General features: G+C 40.7%; 1 protein-coding gene across 4 annotated transcripts in view; it reads right to left on the minus strand.

Moving 5' to 3' along the window:
* The window catches only part of DGKI (diacylglycerol kinase iota), a 221,565-nt gene that overhangs the window by 33,188 nt on the left and 168,867 nt on the right, over positions 1 to 19,510 (minus strand). For all 4 annotated transcript variants that reach the window (XM_074871781.1, XM_074871780.1, XM_074871783.1 and 1 more), the window contains 3 exons: positions 18,639 to 18,679; positions 16,914 to 17,041; positions 15,646 to 15,771 (listed from right to left, as the gene is read on the minus strand). In XM_074871781.1, coding sequence (XP_074727882.1) covers positions 15,646 to 15,771; positions 16,914 to 17,041; positions 18,639 to 18,679 — 295 coding nt within the window. The remainder of the gene's footprint in view (positions 1 to 15,645; positions 15,772 to 16,913; positions 17,042 to 18,638; positions 18,680 to 19,510) is intronic.

A 19,510-nucleotide genomic window follows, 5' to 3' on the forward strand; every position in this document is an offset into this window, starting at 1 on the left:
AGTATCCCACAGCGTCAGTAGAATTTATTCCTTTGCTTTGTTTCTTAATTGCATAGTTTCAACACCTTTCAGATATTTATTTGAAACAATAAAATAAACAGTACAGATTATCCTATAATTTGTCTCTTCTTTATGCTTGGTAAACCACATGTCATTAGTTCCTTAAAGCATCAACAACAGGAGAGACACTATTACAATAACACTGCCTTCTCAATTAAAACATTGAAGGGAGGGATGAAAAATGTGTTTGTGCATATTTAGCGTGCCCAAAATTAGTATGTATTTTTCAGAATACTACTGGCATGTGCCTTTTTTGCTTTGTTGCATACCTTGAACACACTGGCTGAACAGTAAGAAATCTAACAGGTACTACTGTTGCTACTAGCAGTGTTTTCATTTGAAAGGCTTCATCAAGCATCTTTTGGAATTCTTGTAGCCTGGTGTCCTGAGAAAATAAGGTTTATATTATCACAGCATCTTGATGTGTATGCATGCACCTCTCTGCCTCACCCTAATGAAGTTCAAGCTTCTTGGGTCATTTCACCCATCATTACAGAGGGGTTGGAGAGCCAATTCCTGCTTTCACAAGGAAACGCAATAGCATAAACTCAAACTTTCTGATGTTGCTGTGAAGTCACAAAGAGAGGTTTTGAATATCTCAGCCACAGGAAAGCCTCAGCGAGAGCTTCCACCAATGGAGATACCAAAGGTTCAACCACAATAAACTAGGCTTCCTTTGTTCCAATACTGACGTAAAGTATTTTGCCAGAGTGGAGAGGACTTTTAATATTCTCCTACTATTTCAGGCCACACATTTTAGCAGAGGGCAGGTTTTCCAAACCATTCAAGTACTTGTAACTATAATATAAGAAAGCGAGGCTGCTAAAAAGTCCACATGAATAGTGTTGGGCATTTTATGCACCGTCTGGTCTGCCCCATGTTTATGACAGGCTCTAAGGGAGGAAAGAAAGAAAGTCTAATGACTGGCTCTAAACCACACACACTCACTCCACAGCCACAAGGGGCTTTCCTGACAGAAAAAAAATCCAGTGGATGCTCATATTTCCGGTCACACATCTTTCTCTCAGGTCTGTGAGAAGTGTGAGGGATATACTGTGGCAGCACTGGTCACCAGACAGGTATCCTGAGAAGGGAGGATTCTCAGCTGCTAACATCCACACAGTAACCATCTATCTAGTGCCTGTCAGCTGCCCTCCTAGTAAGATTCTAGCTGTATGTTTGACTGTCATAAAGAAGCAAGTTATCATTCTCACAACCTCCATGATTTAAAAGAAGTAGAGACAAGTTAGAGATACTTCAGAAGAACTAATATGCTGTCAAGATCTGTGGTTCCACCTGGGTCAAAACACCTTGCCGAATGAAATCTTGAAGATATTTTCATTTTGTTAAACAAAACAAATCAAATCCCCAAACCCTTCAGGAAAACGTTCAGGCACTGCAATATCCTGTTCTTGGCTATTTCAGAACAGAATCACTTATTTTTTTTTTTTTCAATTGTTAGTTTTTTCTGGTTTTATCTTGGTGTAAAACTAACTTGTAGAAAGAAAGGCTCATCACCTCCCCACCTCCCCAAGAGAGAAAAGACAGGTCAGATTGTCTATGACTGGCTACATTTCCAGAATCATGAGGTTAAATTACCTCTTCTAGCAACAATGCTCTTCTCCCAAGCATAAATGTGAAAGGGAAGCCCAATTTCAAGTATTTTCACCAAAGGCATTAATCTGACTTTTCTCTTGCCCTGGTTTGACAGATGCTTTATGAAGAGCTATTGTTGTAGTGACTAGTTAAGGGGAAGACAAATATTACTATGGCAATAGGGAAGGGGATGAGAAGTGAGGAGGAGAGAAAGCATGTTACCACCTCCGTTTGCTTTCCATGCTGTTTGTACCCCTCCTTTCCCTATAGATCCTGCAGTAGTGTTCTCCTCCTGTTGCAGAGTTCCAAGCTCTACTCAGAAGAGATAACAGTACTTGCAAGCCTCAGTCTGCAAGGTGAAGCTGTGCATTGCCTGTTCCACCACTCCCTACGCAACCTTTTGTGCTTAACACAGAATGCACAAAGATCTCCCAGGAAATGAGGTAAACATATTTAGAAACGCATACAAAGGCTGAATAATAATGTAAAAAAACCCTAATCATACATTCACTAGGTGCTTCCAGCAAATTGGAAGACTTATGATACTAAAGGCATGAGACATGCCCACCTAAAACAGCATTGTGCCTCAGAGTTAGTGGTCTGATCCAAAGCTCACTGGAATTTTTCCATTTACTCTTATAGGCTTTAGATCAATTGCTGGCAAAAATCTAATCCCCAGTATAGCCAAGACAGCCTTCAGTATCGTACAAGCCTTCCTCCAACAGCCAAACACACACAGCTGTTTCCAAGTGCCCTCTCCAGTGTGCAAGCACTAGATTTATTCAGTACTGGAAGGGTGGAAGAGGGAATATTCATTTCTAAGGAGGGAAGGGCAGGGACTGTCACAATTTTGAGCCTAGTCAGCTGAGGCTTAGGAACCCAGAGAAATACAGCCAGCCTCCAGCAGATGAATTCTAACAAAATTTCAGCAAATGGGTACATTATTCATGAAGACAAAAGCCTCTGGAGAAACAAACCCAGAGCTGATGTAAAGCAGCTATTTTAATCAATAAACCTGTAGCAGAAACCATCTGCACCAGGGCTATTTAAAACCAGCCATTTACAATTTAAAGGCCAAATAACAGTCTGTGTGCAGCAATTCTGCTGGGTTTTACGACCATTCCCCTTTTTCCCTGCTTAAGCAATGTATTTCTGCAAACTTTCTATTTCAGACTGACAATAGCTGCCTGTGACAAGGGGAGGGAAAGAGCTTTCGGATTAAATCCATTCCTTCTTATTTTGTGTGTTCATCTCTTCAGAACTGAAAGTGTCATCCCTATTGGGATTTATTCATATATTCTCTGATTATAATAGAAGAAAATTTTTAGCATGTAAAGTATTTTTTAAATAAAGGTGAGGGAACACCCTCATTCAGCAATCTGCATCAACACCTCTGGGACTGGCAAGTCCCCTGCAGCCCCAGCTGCAGACAGTGTCTCATATCTTACTGGCAGAAAGGCAGAACTGCTTGTTTTCCTTGTCCCTCAGCATCTACTACTTGGAGGAGACCTTTTACTATCCCAGCTTTCCTGTCATTCTTTCCTCTCAAATATTCTCATAGACAATGGCCATACAGTCTCACACATGTAGGAAAATGCTCGCCAGCAATGCTCCCTGAATCTAAAAAATTCCATTCAAGTTGTTTAGTATTTTTGAGAAATCCATTAGGACACCTGCTGTTAATGTGTAACAATAACCTGGAGAGCCCAATTTTTTCTAGTTCTGCTAAAGGCAGAAATCAGTACTTCTAGCATTTCTATAACTTCCTTTGGCAGCCTCAATCTCTACCTGTACATAAACCATTACCTCAGGCTGTTCACAAGCCGTCCAAGATACAGAAACGTAGCTTAGTGCTTCTTAGGAAAACAAGGGCAGCTCAGGTGTATTCCTTGATGTGTCTCAGGCATGTCTGTGTCCCTTATATTGTTCAATATCTTTTCTCATTACTGTCTAACTTTTTATCTCACCGTTTCTCTGTCCACTGTAGAATGCTTTGAATGAAGGCCTGGAACACCACAATGCAGCTATACCTGAAGTTGTACTGACACCCAGAGGAATTGCCTGGGAATTGCTGCTTAACAAGGGAATAAAAGATTTTATTGCAAAATCAGACATAAACCCAAACATGCTTAAATTTGATTTAAAAAAAAAGAAGAAAAATAAGAAGGAGAGAGAAATATTCTAACACATTCATCTTGAAAAAGGCATCTCTACCTTGGAATGAAGGTCAAAACATGACCTAAGAAAGCTGGTTTGTTATTTACTTGAAAAAGGAAGTATTTCCAAATGACCAGCAGGATCACTGTAGGGTGATTGTGTGTTGTTTGTTGTTTGTCTTTTTAAAATACTTGGCCTATCTTTCTCTTATCACCACACAACGCCGAAGTATCTCAGGGGAACGTAAAAGATATTACTTTTGAAGAGGGCTTGATCCAAGCTTCTTTGAAACATTATTCTTCCATTTCCAGATTTGAATTAAATCTTCAAAATCCTCACTGACCTACATGTCAATTGTTTGATGAATTTGGGGGTCAAAAGGCAAAGGAAAGGCCATAGCTGGTGTGGCTCTAATGTTATAAGAAATAAAGTGAGATCTAGCCACACCATGTAATACTTTGGCAAAACAACAGACTGGATGTCAAGGGACTGGATGCTGTTTGAAACAGGTCTTTATTAAGAAGACCTGGAACCAGAACTAGAGGGGCTAGGTATCTGGACTTGCTTAACATTCTACACAAAAATCAAAAAAAGATGTTAGGTGCAATTAGGTAACAAATCATCTGGGCTCTTTCCTCAACAATGGATCTGTCTACTTCTACTTTTTCCAGGAAAAGATTAACCCAGAGGTCATTTTCCTATGACTTTAATGTTTTATTTAACCCAGAGAAAGGAATTATTCCAGTAATAGCAAAGCCATGACAGCCACACTGCAAGCACATCAGGTATACTTTGATTCAGAAGACACATTCCCACTTGGCCCTCAGGCTAGATGGAGTTGAAGCACATCAGCTGCTTGGCATCTTGAGATACCACACAAATAATCTTAGGCCAGTTTGGGTTTCTAAACAATCTAGAAGCTACCCTAAGTGGTGCATTTGTTACCCCAAAGCAAACCAGTCACTCCTGATAAATAGCCTTTAGTGGGTTTGGGAGAAGAGAGACTGAAACACAGGAACCCCTCAGAAACAGATTCTTGCAATTATGTTCATAAATAAGTGGCCTGATTTTCACAAGTGCTAAGCACTAAGCAACCCTCACTTGCTTGCCATCTTTAAAAAAACAAAAACTTAAAAATCACCTCAGTTAATGTGCATAACACCCAGGTCCTAGGCAGAGCAGAATTGCTGAGCCCTTTACACTCCTGTTACATTAATGGAGAATAAAACTTGTAATGGGAGTTTCAGATATGGTTTTGTGCTGCACTTTTAGATGCCTGGCACAGAAACAAGAATCTAGGAGTCAGGGTTACACTGGCTCCAAGACACCTCTGGCTCTCTGATTTCAGCTTTTGGTACAATTTAGCCAGGTCCATCTGTCCCTGCTTGCCCATGGGCATCAACACAGCCAGGAACCTCAGCAAGGCTATGTATTACAGCCCCAGTCCTCATGTATTTTCCTCCCTTACACACACACCTCTGTGCCAGCACTGCTAAATGCTCGCTTAGTCTCAGCTACCGAGACAAAGCTGTGGGTTTTAGAGCATCTTTCCTAGCACAGAGGAGCAGCAGGCAAGCAGGGACAACTTTTCTCCCTCCCCATTTGAATGCTTTTAAGCTTTCAGAAGTTTCTCCTCTCACCCAAGAAATCCTCTGGCAGGCATTTTAAGAAGAGAAAGGACCTCCTACACCCTGACATATAAGCCTGCAGTCAATGGACTCGGACACACACCCTAGACATGGAAGAGCAAGGGCAGCTCCTTGCAGAGCATCTGTGCCAAGACACACAGCCTGGGGAAGATGCTCCTGTCCCTCAGCAGTTCCCAGGTGAACCAGAGAATTTCTCCCCAACCCAAGCACACTAAACCCAGCCCGTGTTCACAAGTACTTTCTGCTTCAAGCAACGTTTTCCAGAAGAAATAAACTGTTTTCACACGCATCTCCACCAGGCAAAACGAATTTATTTTTCAAGAAGCCCTAGTGAAAAATCTCACTTTTTGTTCAATGAGTCAAGTGAAGGCTCATGTCAAAATATTGCTCCCAGCCTCATCCCAACACTCTGAACTTTGTGGGTCTAAAATACTAAATTGCAAACCTCAAAAGATGACGTATTTGCACATGACTATGCTTTGTCTCTAGCTTTTTGTTGCATGGTATTTTGACACTTTACAGTTTCCAGCCACAGCTGAAATCCAAACACACAGATATCTGAAGAATTAGAGAAAGTTAGCAAAGGTTTGACTTTTTTGCAGTTTAACAGTCAACTCAGGCCAAGTAGCAGTTCTGTGTGACAGTCTAGAACAGTTATTTTACCAAACTACATTTCTATTCTCTTTGCAAGTCTGTTAAACCAGAATTTAGGAATATGAACAGGCTATCAATAAATACAGTCTGAATGCATATTATGCGATGTCCTAGTGTGAAAGCTGGGACACACTATGTAATTCCAATGTGTGTGTTACATATGCACAGCACTGTGTTTCATACCCGTGCCCTGAAGCTTATTAGTTTCGGCTTTGATAAGACAGCTTGGTACTGAGTGAGAGCACATTAAGAACCAGTCTCCTCTCTGAGCAGATGGCAGCTCCTTATGGCAGGGACAGAGCACATGGACACAGGCTTGCTATTCCTGTGCAATGCTCAGAAAACTAGGACTGGAATGGTTTGAGTTTTTTTCTTACTTCAAATAAGTAAGAAGTACACACAAATATAAATATTACCTAAACCTACAAAGAACACTTCTTTTCCAACTTTTATTGGACTGAAAGACTGCCGTGCTGGAGGATATTCACCCTATATTTATAACAGTGCTTAAAGCAAGCTAAGAAGAATACATGCTTTCTTTCTGTCAATGTATCACCCCAGTAAACCCAGCTAGCCCCTCTTCCAGTGCCTTTAATGTCACTGGGGGCCATAGGTCTGCTGTTTCCAAAAAGCTGAAGAGAGGGATATTCACATTCTACAGTGACATCATTGGCTCCATTCTCTCCTCTACCCTTCTTGTGCCAGGCACAGTTACACATGTCTGATGCTTACAGGAAAGCAGTAGGCCCTAAAGATCAAATTATCAAATGTCATTTTCTTTCACCAAGCCAAATGGAAAACAAGGGTACAAGAAGTGACTGTCTTGATATGTTCCCCTGCCTTCTTTGCTGTGGAGATACTTTACTTCTCAGCACAGAAACTGCTTCTCAATCCAAGGGCTAAAGTAAGCAAGCAAGGATGGAAAAAAAGGGAAAAAAAGGATAAAGAAAGAGTCATAAGAAGAAAAGAGAAAAAGGAAAGAACTCTACTGCTTCAGCCTTGGCTATCAGCTAGAGAGTGGAAAGCAGATTTATAGCTGTTATGGTAAACCACTTAAAGAAAAACAAGGCACCCAGCTATCTGTACTCTGCCAACATCAATTTTATCGTTTAAACACACTCCAACAAAAAAGCTTACAGTCCACATGGAAAATTCTTTTTCATCCCCTTATCTATTGGAACTATTCAGAAAGTATTTTCAAGCTAGGTGGTAGTTGACCCTTTGGGTCAAGCACATGTGTATTCTGTTGCTTGAAATCACCCCAAGGAGAAGAGGAGAGCTGGACTGCTTGCATTTCCCTTGTGGAAAGCAGGATGTCAGTCAAGAAGCAAGATGTCTCTAAAGAAACCAATTTGTAGTCTCGTGGTGTGTGGGAGTGTTTTGCATGTCACTGTCTGCCAAAATAATTTGTCAGCAGGGTGAATTTCCTCAGCTGTGCATCAGGTGTTGAGATGCTACAAAAATCATTAAGAGCCTTCATTCTGAGGGCTCAGGGGCAGGTGGGTGGGAAAAGAGGAAGCTAAAATCCCACCCAGCCCACGCTGGGGACCTACATTCTGAATAATAAAATTATCTGGTAATAAGTACCGATGAGAAAAAAAATGTCCTGCAGGATGCAGTACAGGATGTATTCTATTTCCGCCTCATATTGAAGGGGCAGAAACACAAACCGACTCAGATGTGCCTACTGTTGTTAAAACCCCTTAGCAATTCAGCACCTCAACAGCAAAGGCTGGAAGAAAACAAACACTATTTGCATTGCACTCACATACACAAATAAGGCCATACACATTCAAATCTAAACCAAATTCTGATTTCTTCCTTTTCCAATTATGGTTAACAAGAGCAGAAGCAAAAGACAGCGTCTTAAAGATCAGTATTACTGGGAGAGGGGTTGCCAAGATGATGCGTAAGTACCAAATACTAATGACTGTCGCAGAAATTTTAATAAGTAGAAACCATGATTTTTCTACACTCCAGTTCTCTGTAGACAAGGCCAGACTTTGGCAGTAGTGACATAAAAATTCTACTCACTTACAGGGGAAGAAGTGGTTAAATAAGGTTCTCCATGTATTCAATCACTTAAAGGCAACACCAGAAGTTGCTGAAAGTTCATGTTAAACAGTTTCCAGAACCATCTGATTCTCGCTGCTGGCAAAGGTCCCTCGGGTTTGGTGCGTGCAATCACCATGGCTCATCCCCTCATAGCAGGGACTGTATGTGATAACACTTCCCCTAGTCATGCTTCCATATCTTCAGACATCAGAGCAAAATGCCAGGATCTTCCCAGGCCCAAAACCACCCCTGAGATGGTATCAACATGGCTGAAGTAATGCAAAGCCTCTTGGATCCTGAGTTGAGAACATCTGTTCTCATGTTTACCTCACAATGACAGTCGGTACATGATACACTTAGGATATGCCAAAAATATATCTCATGCAGGCCAGTCTTTGAAAAGATATTTTGATGCCAATATTCTTCTCCATCCCCTGTGATTTTAGCATTGTTTCCCTCTCTAAACTGTGTTTCTTTTTTCTACAGTTGAGTCAAGGTGTGTCTACTAATCAGACACGTCCAGGAGTCCCTTCTCCTGGCTATGACAGTGATGAACACCACTAGAACTAGAGACACTGCTTGGGGAAAGTGGACATGGATTAAGTGACAATGTGGGAGAGTCTCAAAACTAACTTCTGAATTAATGTTTGTCCAGGTAAAAGTCTTATTTGCAGTTTCATGAAAATTATTTGACAAATTCATACATATTCTGTATCCGCATCTGTACTTCAGGTTGCTGTATAAGCAGCTCCAGAAGGAAAAGGAAAACTTCTAGAAAAATTGTAAAAGCTGGACACTCGAATTAGCTTCCAAATAGTAACAGATACCAACAGCAGTAGCTGTCCTTAAAGAAACTTTTGAAATCCCACAGGCTGCAAAGCAGCACAGGGCACTAAGCAAGACTTTTCTTTGCTGTCAATATGGAAAGAGTATGAATTTCATTGGGAAGTATTTCTGTCTGCAGTGCTAGTCTCCAGATTTTTCTTGTATTCGATGATTTTACCACAAAATAAAAATAACTATCCTGGTTTTGAACAGTTCTATACTGAACTGACTATACAGAGAAAATAAGAGGTTCAAACTATTTCTGGAAGGGTTTGATTTTAAAAACACAGGGATCTCAGAGAAAACACGGTCCTTTTTGTCAGCCAAATTCCACCATTTTTAAGAGCCTTCCTATTGTTTTCAGGCTGAAATTTTTTTCTGGATGGCAAGAAATGAAGCTTCAAGACAAATTATTCAAGCAATGCCAAAATTCTGCTAGATTTTCATTGCTACATTGTATGTTCTCAGGGGAATAGGAAAGGGCAGAACTAGTATCTTTTCAAAACCGCTGGCACATGTCTTCAAGGTAAAATTCCAGAGGAAACCAATAATTATTCCTTCTTTTCCCCACTGAAAGTCTCCCAAAACAATGAAGGCAGCTAAAATCTTGAAGTATATGGACACAATTAGTATTCATAGCAGGAGCATAAAGTACATGAAATTCATTATTTACCACACCTGGGCACTAGAGTTTAAAAAAATTAACAGGTGCCTTGTTTGTCAAGAAAATCTCCAGAAATGGGGGTAGGGGAAGATTTACAGCAGCAACTGAAGAAAAGATTTACTCATGGCGGATAAATTGTAGCCTCTATCTGGAATGTGCACAAGATTTTAAGTATTGTGATTGCATCACACTGACAATAGTGAAAGCTTTCAAAACACAGGACCAGACCCCACACTGAGACGCATCACTTCTTCCCACTCAGTCTCACTCAGGGGACTTGCTTTCCCTCAAAACAATTTCTTATCAAATTGCTGTTTTCTTATAACTCTTTTTTTTTTTTTCTTCAAAGTACTTTTCCTATTTAACGCACATTTACCTTTTCCTGAATCATTCTCAGTTCTCTTTACATGACTTTTCTTCTTCTTTGAGGCAACATTTCCTTTCACTAATACACACCACCCCCCACCCCTTTTTAATATCACTTTTCTAACTGGAGGTAGAGAGCTGCTTAGGCAAACCTTTCTCATGCTCTACTTTTAAGATAGTGAGAGTGATGCCTTGCAAGCTATCTGTAAAAGTATCTAAGACAACATAAGAGAAAGAAAGGGAGACTTGAGCATAAACAGACACTGCATTTTGTATGTTCTAACTCTATTTTAAGGAGTACAAAGGAATGTACAGTGAAGGTGAGATGGTACCCATGAAGCCTCATCTGGGATTTTAAACGATGGAAAGTAATTGGTACAGGTGTACAAAGAGCTGGTTAAAACACACACACTTCACTCTTGTGGCTTAATCTTATAAATGCAGCTTGAACTAAATCTGAACCATAAAACTAATTCAGATTTTGCTATCAAAACACACCAGGGCAGACTACTCTGCCTATTTAAGAGCTGATGCTGAATTTTCCAACGCAAAAGTTTTGGGTAAACACTTGAAGTTTTCAAGTCTTCACCAACCTTTGAAATTTTAAAGGTTCACTATCACTAGGCAGCTCCTGCCTAGCATGTTCAAATCCTGAGAATGACCTCTTTGTACTTTCTTAACTTTCACTAGATGAGTATTCCTTCTCCATCTACATGCAAGCTTGCATTCCTGATGCTCTTCTCACCTTATACCACACAAATATTTTTTTAAAAAAACCTAAACCACCTTGTAACATCTGTACTGTCACACTGATTTCCCAGGCAATGATCTGATTCTTGCGGCTGAGTTAAAATGCTTGGCATTTAGCCTTTTTTCTTCTTCCCTCTCAGGAACTAGGTTATTATTGCTTCATAAAGCAGTGCCTGGGTGGTATTACTAGCTACTTAATGTCTATTTAGTGTAAATGGCTGCAGCCACCTTCCAGCCCCTACAGGCATTTTTTCTTCTCTCCCTGACAGGACCAGATGGCATTCTGGCCAACCTTCACCCACCCTTCACGAGCCATGCACTCGATTCAGACAATGCAGCTAGCAGCTTTGGAAACACATTACTGTCACAAATGGACAGATGCTAGAAGAGTGGTTGTTACTGCTCCAAACAATGGGAAAATTAATGACTTCAATTAAAAGATGTAGATTAAACCTCTGCCAAGGTATAGTCACCTGTTCATTTTTGTATGCTGTTGTTTTTATTTTATTTAATTTTCCAGCTCTCATCACATAACAGGGTGACAAACATGTAACTAGAAAGAGAAATACATGGCCAACCACGAATGCTTACAGCAGGCTATGAGGGAATGGTCATTCCCATCTCACTATACCATCTGATCACAGGATAAATCAGGATGATGAACCCACTGTTCAAAGGAAGAGTCTAATTACATGTTTCAGTGGAGTCAGCCCAGAATACTTAGCTATTTTCAAGATCAAGCACCAGTAGTGCAAGTAACCGTCTTCCCACTGTTTCTGTGTATGCACTGTTCACACTAATTTGATGTTCCTATTAAGCTACGATCTGCCCCAGCTCCTGGTTACTACATCAAGACACTGTTTCATATCCTGCACACTCCACACATTGGTCACACATCAAAGAGCCATCAGAAAGGGAGCAAAACATGAAATACCTTTAATCAAAATGCACCTGAAAACTAACATGAAGCTCACTTAATTAAAAACAAAAGCATAAATCATTTTCTCTCAGAAAGACCACTGCCTCAAAACCATTACATTCAAATTACTCTTCACCCCAACATCTTGTGATCACAAGCAACACCAAACATCATAATTATTTTTAGATCACATACTCTCTTCTCTACTTTCATTGACTGAAGTAATTTAATGGATCTCTCTATTTGCATACTTTGTCTTTTTAGCTACACTCCTCACTTGTCAGAAATAATTACTTCACCCTAAAGAGGTGTTATATATATGTATACACACACACACACATATATATGTATGTATATATAGCAGCGCCACAGACACTCTAAGCAGCCTGAAGCCATACTATGAGCAGCTGTGGTCTAATCTGCTCCCTAACATCTGAAGAGGGGCACTCCCAACCCCTGTTTGGGTTAAAAATGAGCAAAATGAGAAAAAGGACAAAAATGACCAAACTGAGAAAAACAACCCCAGTGGGTCAAATGATGACTCTTTCTCTCACAGCAAGACCTCTGTCACTAGCCCTAGTGACAGGCTAATATAGAGTGTTGTACTTTGAGCTGAAAGTGTTGTACAGTATTTCAGACTAGATGTAAAACACTGGACACTGATGACTCTGAAACGATTCATGAGAGCTCCACGTACAGGAGGAATTTTCCCCTCTGTGCTCTGCCATATTCCTTTTGGGGACTTTTGCTAAAATCCTTTCCGCAAGTTTTATTTGAAAAATAATTTCTGACAAACCTTTGTAAAGAACCTGTGAGCTACTTCAGTTGCCAAAATGTAATAGTGCTTTCCAAGTTTTTCTTTAAAGTGCCAGGTTAGAAAGAGTTTTTCAGGTTGCAAAGTCAAGCATCTGGAAGCTTGAAAATGCCAGAGCTCACATCATCTGAGCATCATACTCCAGCCCTGTTGCACTCAAGCATTTTTACAACTTTTAATCACATTGCTACCCACTACTTTGTTCTACTGGACTCTTGCCTCAGTGTAAGTAGAGACCTGCCTGATATCCTTTTGTATTTTGTATATGCAGTGCACAGCCTCAAGATTTATTTATTCCACACTACCAAAACTGTGCACAGAATGTAAAACTATTAATTTTCTCCTAAGCATCTCTGACAGAGTATCCCCATAGTATCCAAGTTTCTTATGACCATGAAATTTACCCTCACTGTGCTCGTCTAAGGTGAAGTTGCAATATTATCTGTATTCTGCACCTGGGAAAATGAGAGTCAGAAGGAAGGCAGGCACAAACTTTCCATTAATTTTAGTAATACAACCTGAGGCACACAGAAAGCCCGTTTCTCAGTTTCCAGCCCTTCACTCTCTTTCAAAGTCTCCTTACAATGGCCTCTCAGAAACCTAGCCTACTTCAGAGTGGACATGTATCAAATGAGGAGCTTGTTGTTACTGGTCATTTGTGAAAATTTTGTTGTAAATCTGCATAATTCAGAAATTCTATGAGGGAAATAGAAGGGAGAAGCCAGTCCTCCAGAGCAGCATTCAACTGCCCCAACTACAATAATACCTTGCTTTCTCTGCTGCAATCCCCCACCTCATTTACTACAGACCTTCTAGCTTGGCAGCAAATGAAGCAGTGTCTAAACCTACTTCAAAGCTTGCCCACCAGTGTAATGAATAATCTGCATCAACCCAGAACTCCAGAGTGGAGATAAACAGACACAGACCCTTTCCTCCATGCCCTTAACCCATCTCACTCACTTCTTACCTATGTGCACCCCAAGTCCTCCTCCTTTTTGTTATTGTCATTCTGATTTCCCAGACATCTGTATGTCCCCTGGGCTCCTAATTGCCAGCTCCAATTCCCTAATGCTGCTGACAGGTTCCTGCACACACTCCCTTTTTGCTTCTACTCCTTTGGTTCTTGCAACTTCTTTTCCTTGTTCCTCTATCCACCTTTTCCTGACCCATTTCCATTTGACCATGACTGCTGCTACTTCCCTTTTCTCCTTGGTACTAGAGATCAGCTGGTGAGCAGCACAGGCCCTCTTCCCTCAGCCCAGTGGGCAGCCCTGCAACCAGGATTAAGCACCGAGGGGCATAACTCCTCCATGAGCATGTGCAGACAGAAACTTTTGAAAGCAAAGCTCTTGAATCTGAGGTGTCTCCAAAGTGCATGAAAACCTCATCAGCAAAGCAAACTCAGTGGTACGTTTCTCAAGACAGAAAAAGACATCTCCCTGGTATTATGGTGACACTTTATTAAATGTCAAGCCTCCAAAACTTCAGTCTGATGAAGTTCATTCCACTACCAGCACTAAAACATCTCAGGAAAAAAACGGCTGGATTCATTTATTTTGAAGAAGGTAATTTAAAGCAGCACACTTCCCACAAATCTTGTCTTCAGAAACAACTGACTTTAATAAAAAAGTTTTAGTAAGAGAAAAAGAGAAAGAATCAGTCAAAGACTGAGTCTTACCATGAAAAATTTCAGCCAAAACAATTAAAGTTTAGAGAAGCTATAAAGAAAACAATTCCTTATTGTAGGCAGTGACAGGTACACTTTACTCTAGGCACTGCTATCGACTTTGCTTGTAATTAATAAATCTACCAAACATAATTGTTCTAGCTAAGCAAACATTTCCATTCACACTGATGTAAACAAAATCATTCCTCTTATAAATTAGAAGTTAGTCCACCTGTTGTCACCATCTCTCCACACTGCCTAAAAGTGTCTAAGCATCATTTTTCTCCCAGTTTTGCCAGCTCCAAATTTCGGGCCTTGCCATTCTAGTCTGTGGAAAATGAATCTAAATTCACCATCGTTCACACTGCAACGAGCATAAAAACAAGAACTGATCCAGAATCCCTCAGCGTAATGGGAGAAAAACAGGTGAGTTTCTCCTGGCAGTGCTACCCAGATCACCCTTTCTTACCACAACATCTCCTTCTCCTGCCAGTAGTTTCCAGTTTGCTGGAAAGTTTCCAGTTTGTAGCCACGTGGTTACGCAGCCTCCCATCCACACTGCATCTGCCCTGGAGCTGTGCTTGGCAGGCACCTTGCAGCCCCCTTCCACACACATCCAAGACAGAAGGACAAACTGAAACAAGGACCACATGGTCATTACTACTAGTTTTTCTATACTAAGTTTTATAGTGATCCAGATACAGTAGAACTAGAAACAGAAGTGATGTACACAATCTTACATTATGTACTTCGGGGGAAAAAACAACCTCAAAACACTAGAATTTTTCAAAGCCAGCAACACAGTTCAGACAGATGCTTCCCATCTAAACTGGTAGTGATTATGGATCTACTGCTGGTTCTGAAAACCTAAAGTGAAAGGACCAAAAAGCTGAGAATCACTTCTAAAATAGGCAAGAAGAGTAAGAGATGCTCTTACACAAATCTGAACATGGCAAGCATGATTGCAGTGGTAGAAATCTCTTACATGGGTGAATTATCAGCAGCAAAACCACCATTTAGTCATCCTACACTGACAATGGTATCTCTGGTTCAAGATTATATAAAAACTATTGCCTACATCTTTGAAAGTAAGCAGCAAATGTAGAGGTTTCTGCTTTGTCACGTTGCATCAGAGCTACCTTAAGGGTGAGTGCTTCGGTCTTTCTCCAGTTGCTATGAAGGCTCCCTTAGCTGGAACTTCAGGCATCCAAAATAATGTATTTACTTTTGGAAACTTGGATCTAGGTTTATTAAGAGCGCAGGGTGCCACAGAGAAAAAACAAAGGCAAGAACATATAATAATGGAGAAAGAGGAAGAAACAGAAGGGAGGAGCAAAAGAGAAGCAGCAAAAGGACTTCTGTAATTTCAGCACACCAGCACAATTCATTAGGCTTGAAGGAGCCACTAGGAGTTGCCTGTGGTGATGGTGACAGTGCATCATCAAGCAGAAAAATGTAAAGGGCTCTTACTGCAGCATATGTGTCTGGCTGACGTCCTTTTGTTTGTCAGGTACCTCGTAGTGTGGGGAAATCTTGCCAAGGCCGCTGTCGCTCAGCATCCTCTTTCGAACCGCAGGGTTCCACCGATCTGATATTCTAGGGAGGGAAGAAGGAAGAGAAAGGTATTCACCCCTCAGAAATTACCTCATGTGATGTGCTCTACTTTGAAGCTGTCTTATGGTTACTGGTTCCCAGTATTTTTCAGCCCATAGCAAGTTAAAATAGCTTAATTCACTATGAGTATGAGACTGTTTCTAAAGATGGATAGGAGCATTTCTGAGGATGAGAAGAAACAGAGACACTTCACCATCATTCTTAGGCACAAAGGGCTTCAGGACCTTATACAGTGGTATCAGAGCCCTGTCCATGCAGAGAAGGGGTTTGTAACTCAATCGATACAGATTTATGGAGGGGCAGATATAGTCAGAGGGTGAGGAGGTTGAAAGTTCCATTAGTCCTGCTGTGTGCTCCAGGATGCCTGGCAGAGTAGATGTTATTCCACTCTCCTTCTGTTGTCACCACGTGTTGTGGTTTGAACTCAGCCGGCAGCCAAACACTACACAGCCGCTCACCCTCCCCCCACCCAGGGCATAGGAATTGGAGAAATAAAGGGAGACTCATAGGTTGAGATAAAAACAATTTAGTGATTGTAATAAAATAAACCAATAACAATAATAGAAAGTACAAATGGGTAATGCACAACGCGATTGCTCACCACCTGCCGACTGACACCCAGCCTGTTCCCTGCTAGCAATCCCAAAATACCAAGATCCCACAATTGCAATCCTGGAAGCAAGAGAGAAACCCCTCCTTCCTGTCCGCCCCTCCTTTATATACTAAGCATGACGTTACATGATAGGGAATATTGACTGATTTGGGTCCAGTGCTCTGGCTGTGCCCCCTCCCAGCTTCTTGTACACCTGCGCATAGATAGGACATGGGGTGTTGGAGAGTCCTTGATCTCTTAGCAACAACTGTAAACATCAGTGTATTATCTACATTCTTCTCGTACCAAATCCCATACTCAATTTAAAACATAGCACTAATCTAGCTACTAAGACAAAAAATTAACTCTATCCCAGCTGAAACCAGGACATCATGGCCACATCTAATCCCATCTCCAGCTCCCCACCTAAAATCTGCCCTCCCACATCTCCCAATCCTTCAGAAAAGGGGACCAGAAAAGAGATGCCCAACTCTAATATGGCTGCTGAAAGCCAGATCCCAGCACCACTCACCCAGAGGCCTGCTCCACTACCAGATCAGGCATTCCTGGTGGCGTCCCCACCTGCTGTGACATTACCAGCTCTGGGTCCAGAATAAAAATCTCGTCCTGCGAAATTTCCGTCACAAAGTGCAAATGTTCCTGTTGGGAGTGATACAATGAACAAGTAATCAACCTGCAGCATCACTGGTCTCTCAGAGCACCCAAATGGCTATAGGAAAGCTGGGTGCACATCAGGGTCTCTGAAGAGCATTCATGTGACTATGCATGTGTATTTAAGCTCACACACATACACACACCCTAAAATGAATACCACTGAAGTCACCAATAAATACCTCATCGATTTCAAGCCAAACAAGATTCCCAACCAGCAAGCTTCATGCTCACAGTGACACTTAAAAGGCTGCTATCCAATGACTCTATGTCATTCAGCTGAAAACTGGAAGTCTACCCAAAAAGCTGAGGTTTGCACTTCGAAATGAGGACCAACACCTAAGGTCTGCCCTCCAATGATGGCTGACAGAAATTTTCATTGTTTGGGGGTACTCTCCCAGACTCCATTGCTTGCATATTCTGGTTTCATATCTCTGTTACCAAAGCTCTCCTTCTCAGTCCTTCTTTGTTACTGACACTGAAGGCTCATTGTCCTTCAAAAAACCCTGAGTGTAGGTAGGCGTGTCTATGTAGGCGAACAGGCAGGAAGCTTCCCACCATTTGTGCACTGGGACCATCACACAGTATTGATCTTTTCCCCACAGAAACCACAGGGCAAAGGAGTAGGAAGGAAAGATGACCATTTGTACAGTCGAGTATTAAAGAAATTCAGAATAAGCCAACCGAGTCACAGTGCCCAGTTTAAACTGTAGCAGCATCTTCTTCACCCTTTCTAGCCAAATGTTAAAGTACAATTTCATCAAAGCATTTATATGACTGAGTGCAAAGAAGTCCCACAGTGGCTACACGCAGACGCTGAACCTGGGACCTTTGAACTAAAGCCACAGCTTCTTCTGCTTGAACTAAACCACCAGCTGCTTTGCTAGGAAACAGACATATGTTCATGTGATTCAGAAACAGCTTACACAGCTCTCATGGGGACCAGATACAAATGACCACTGTGTGAAATCAACAGTTTGCACTTAATGCTGAGCCACTAATTGGCTTGTTCTGGCTACAAATCAGAAACACCAAAATCTCTGTAAAATTTTCAAAGTGTCTTTTAGAAAACATATCCAAATTGTTAAATCTATACAACCGGTTTGAATTCATAGGAGCTACATGCTGTTTTGGGGTTCCTTTGGAATATTTGATACAGCTCTGTTCATAATTCTCAACTTGTAACATCACCTTAATTTCCACAGCTATTCCATATCACAGAATCACAGAGGATCAAGACTTCTGGTGACTAAAAGCATCAGTGAAAAGATAAACTCAAATGCTGTGATGCCACACAGATGCCCTTAGTAAGACTTGATAAGGATGACAAAAGTAAAAAATTCTGATCTCTACATCAGATTAGTAGTAAACAGAAGGGCAGATGAGCAGATGTAAAACTTCAGTGAAATGATGTGAATTACATCAACTAAAAAATGGCCCAGAATTTTTTGTCTACTTTTCATGAGACATCAATACCACTTTAGAATACACAGGAGGGATGGCAGATAATTCATTTTAAGCTGCATCTGACATAGCTTTAAAAAAAAAAAAAATCTGTAGAAACGGTAACCAAATAAAGATTTACCTGAGATCTGTCAATGCGGTAAAAACGATCAGCAGAAGTTGCTACAAGAGAGAGAAACAACAGAGCTGCAGTGAAGAAAATGATCTGAGCAGAACATGAAGGGCTGAGCTAACATCACTACCACGTAAGACAACCTCTGTCAGTGAAGTCACAGTGGTTTCACAAGAACATAATCTGATTCATTCATTATGTCCATATTCCTATCCCATTAAATAGTGAATTTAAAGGTGAGGTTTAACAAACCAATATTCACTGAAATTATTAACTTGAAATATGTATTTTAAAAATGTACAAAATGGATTTCAGGCTTGCACAAAGAATTGATTACATTAAAATATGTGACAGAAAAAGCTACATTGTTCTGATGAAAGTATAGCAAGCATATAATGAAATTGATGGGTCTAATAGGATTAATTCGAATTTTGCATGTAAAGAACAATAACATGCTTGGGAGCTCTTTGTAAATCAAATGCATGGCTACAGATATTCAACCTGAATTACCAATACATTCAAGGAAAATTTATGCTAATCATGAAAAAACACATGAAAATAGGGGAGATTCATTAAATAAAGCACCTAATATGAATCTTGTCACCACCAAATAGTTTATATTACTAAACCCAGAAGCATTTTATCACCTACAATGTGCTTCATCAGATATGATTTTTTTTGTTACTGCTTTGCAATTAGTTTGGCCAGTGAAATCTGATTCGTTCATTCTGGAGTTTTGACACAAGAACACAGCGATGTAGCATTCTAGGTTTTGGCCCTGCAAGGAAATATCAAATCCCTAAAGAAAAAAACTGAATGCATTTACCCACCCAGCTTTCTCCAAAAACCAAACAGATTCTCAATACGGTTTTTATCAATTT

Source organism: Strix uralensis, chromosome 5, assembly GCF_047716275.1.
Source record: "Strix uralensis isolate ZFMK-TIS-50842 chromosome 5, bStrUra1, whole genome shotgun sequence".
Taxonomy (NCBI): Eukaryota; Metazoa; Chordata; class Aves; order Strigiformes; family Strigidae; genus Strix; species Strix uralensis.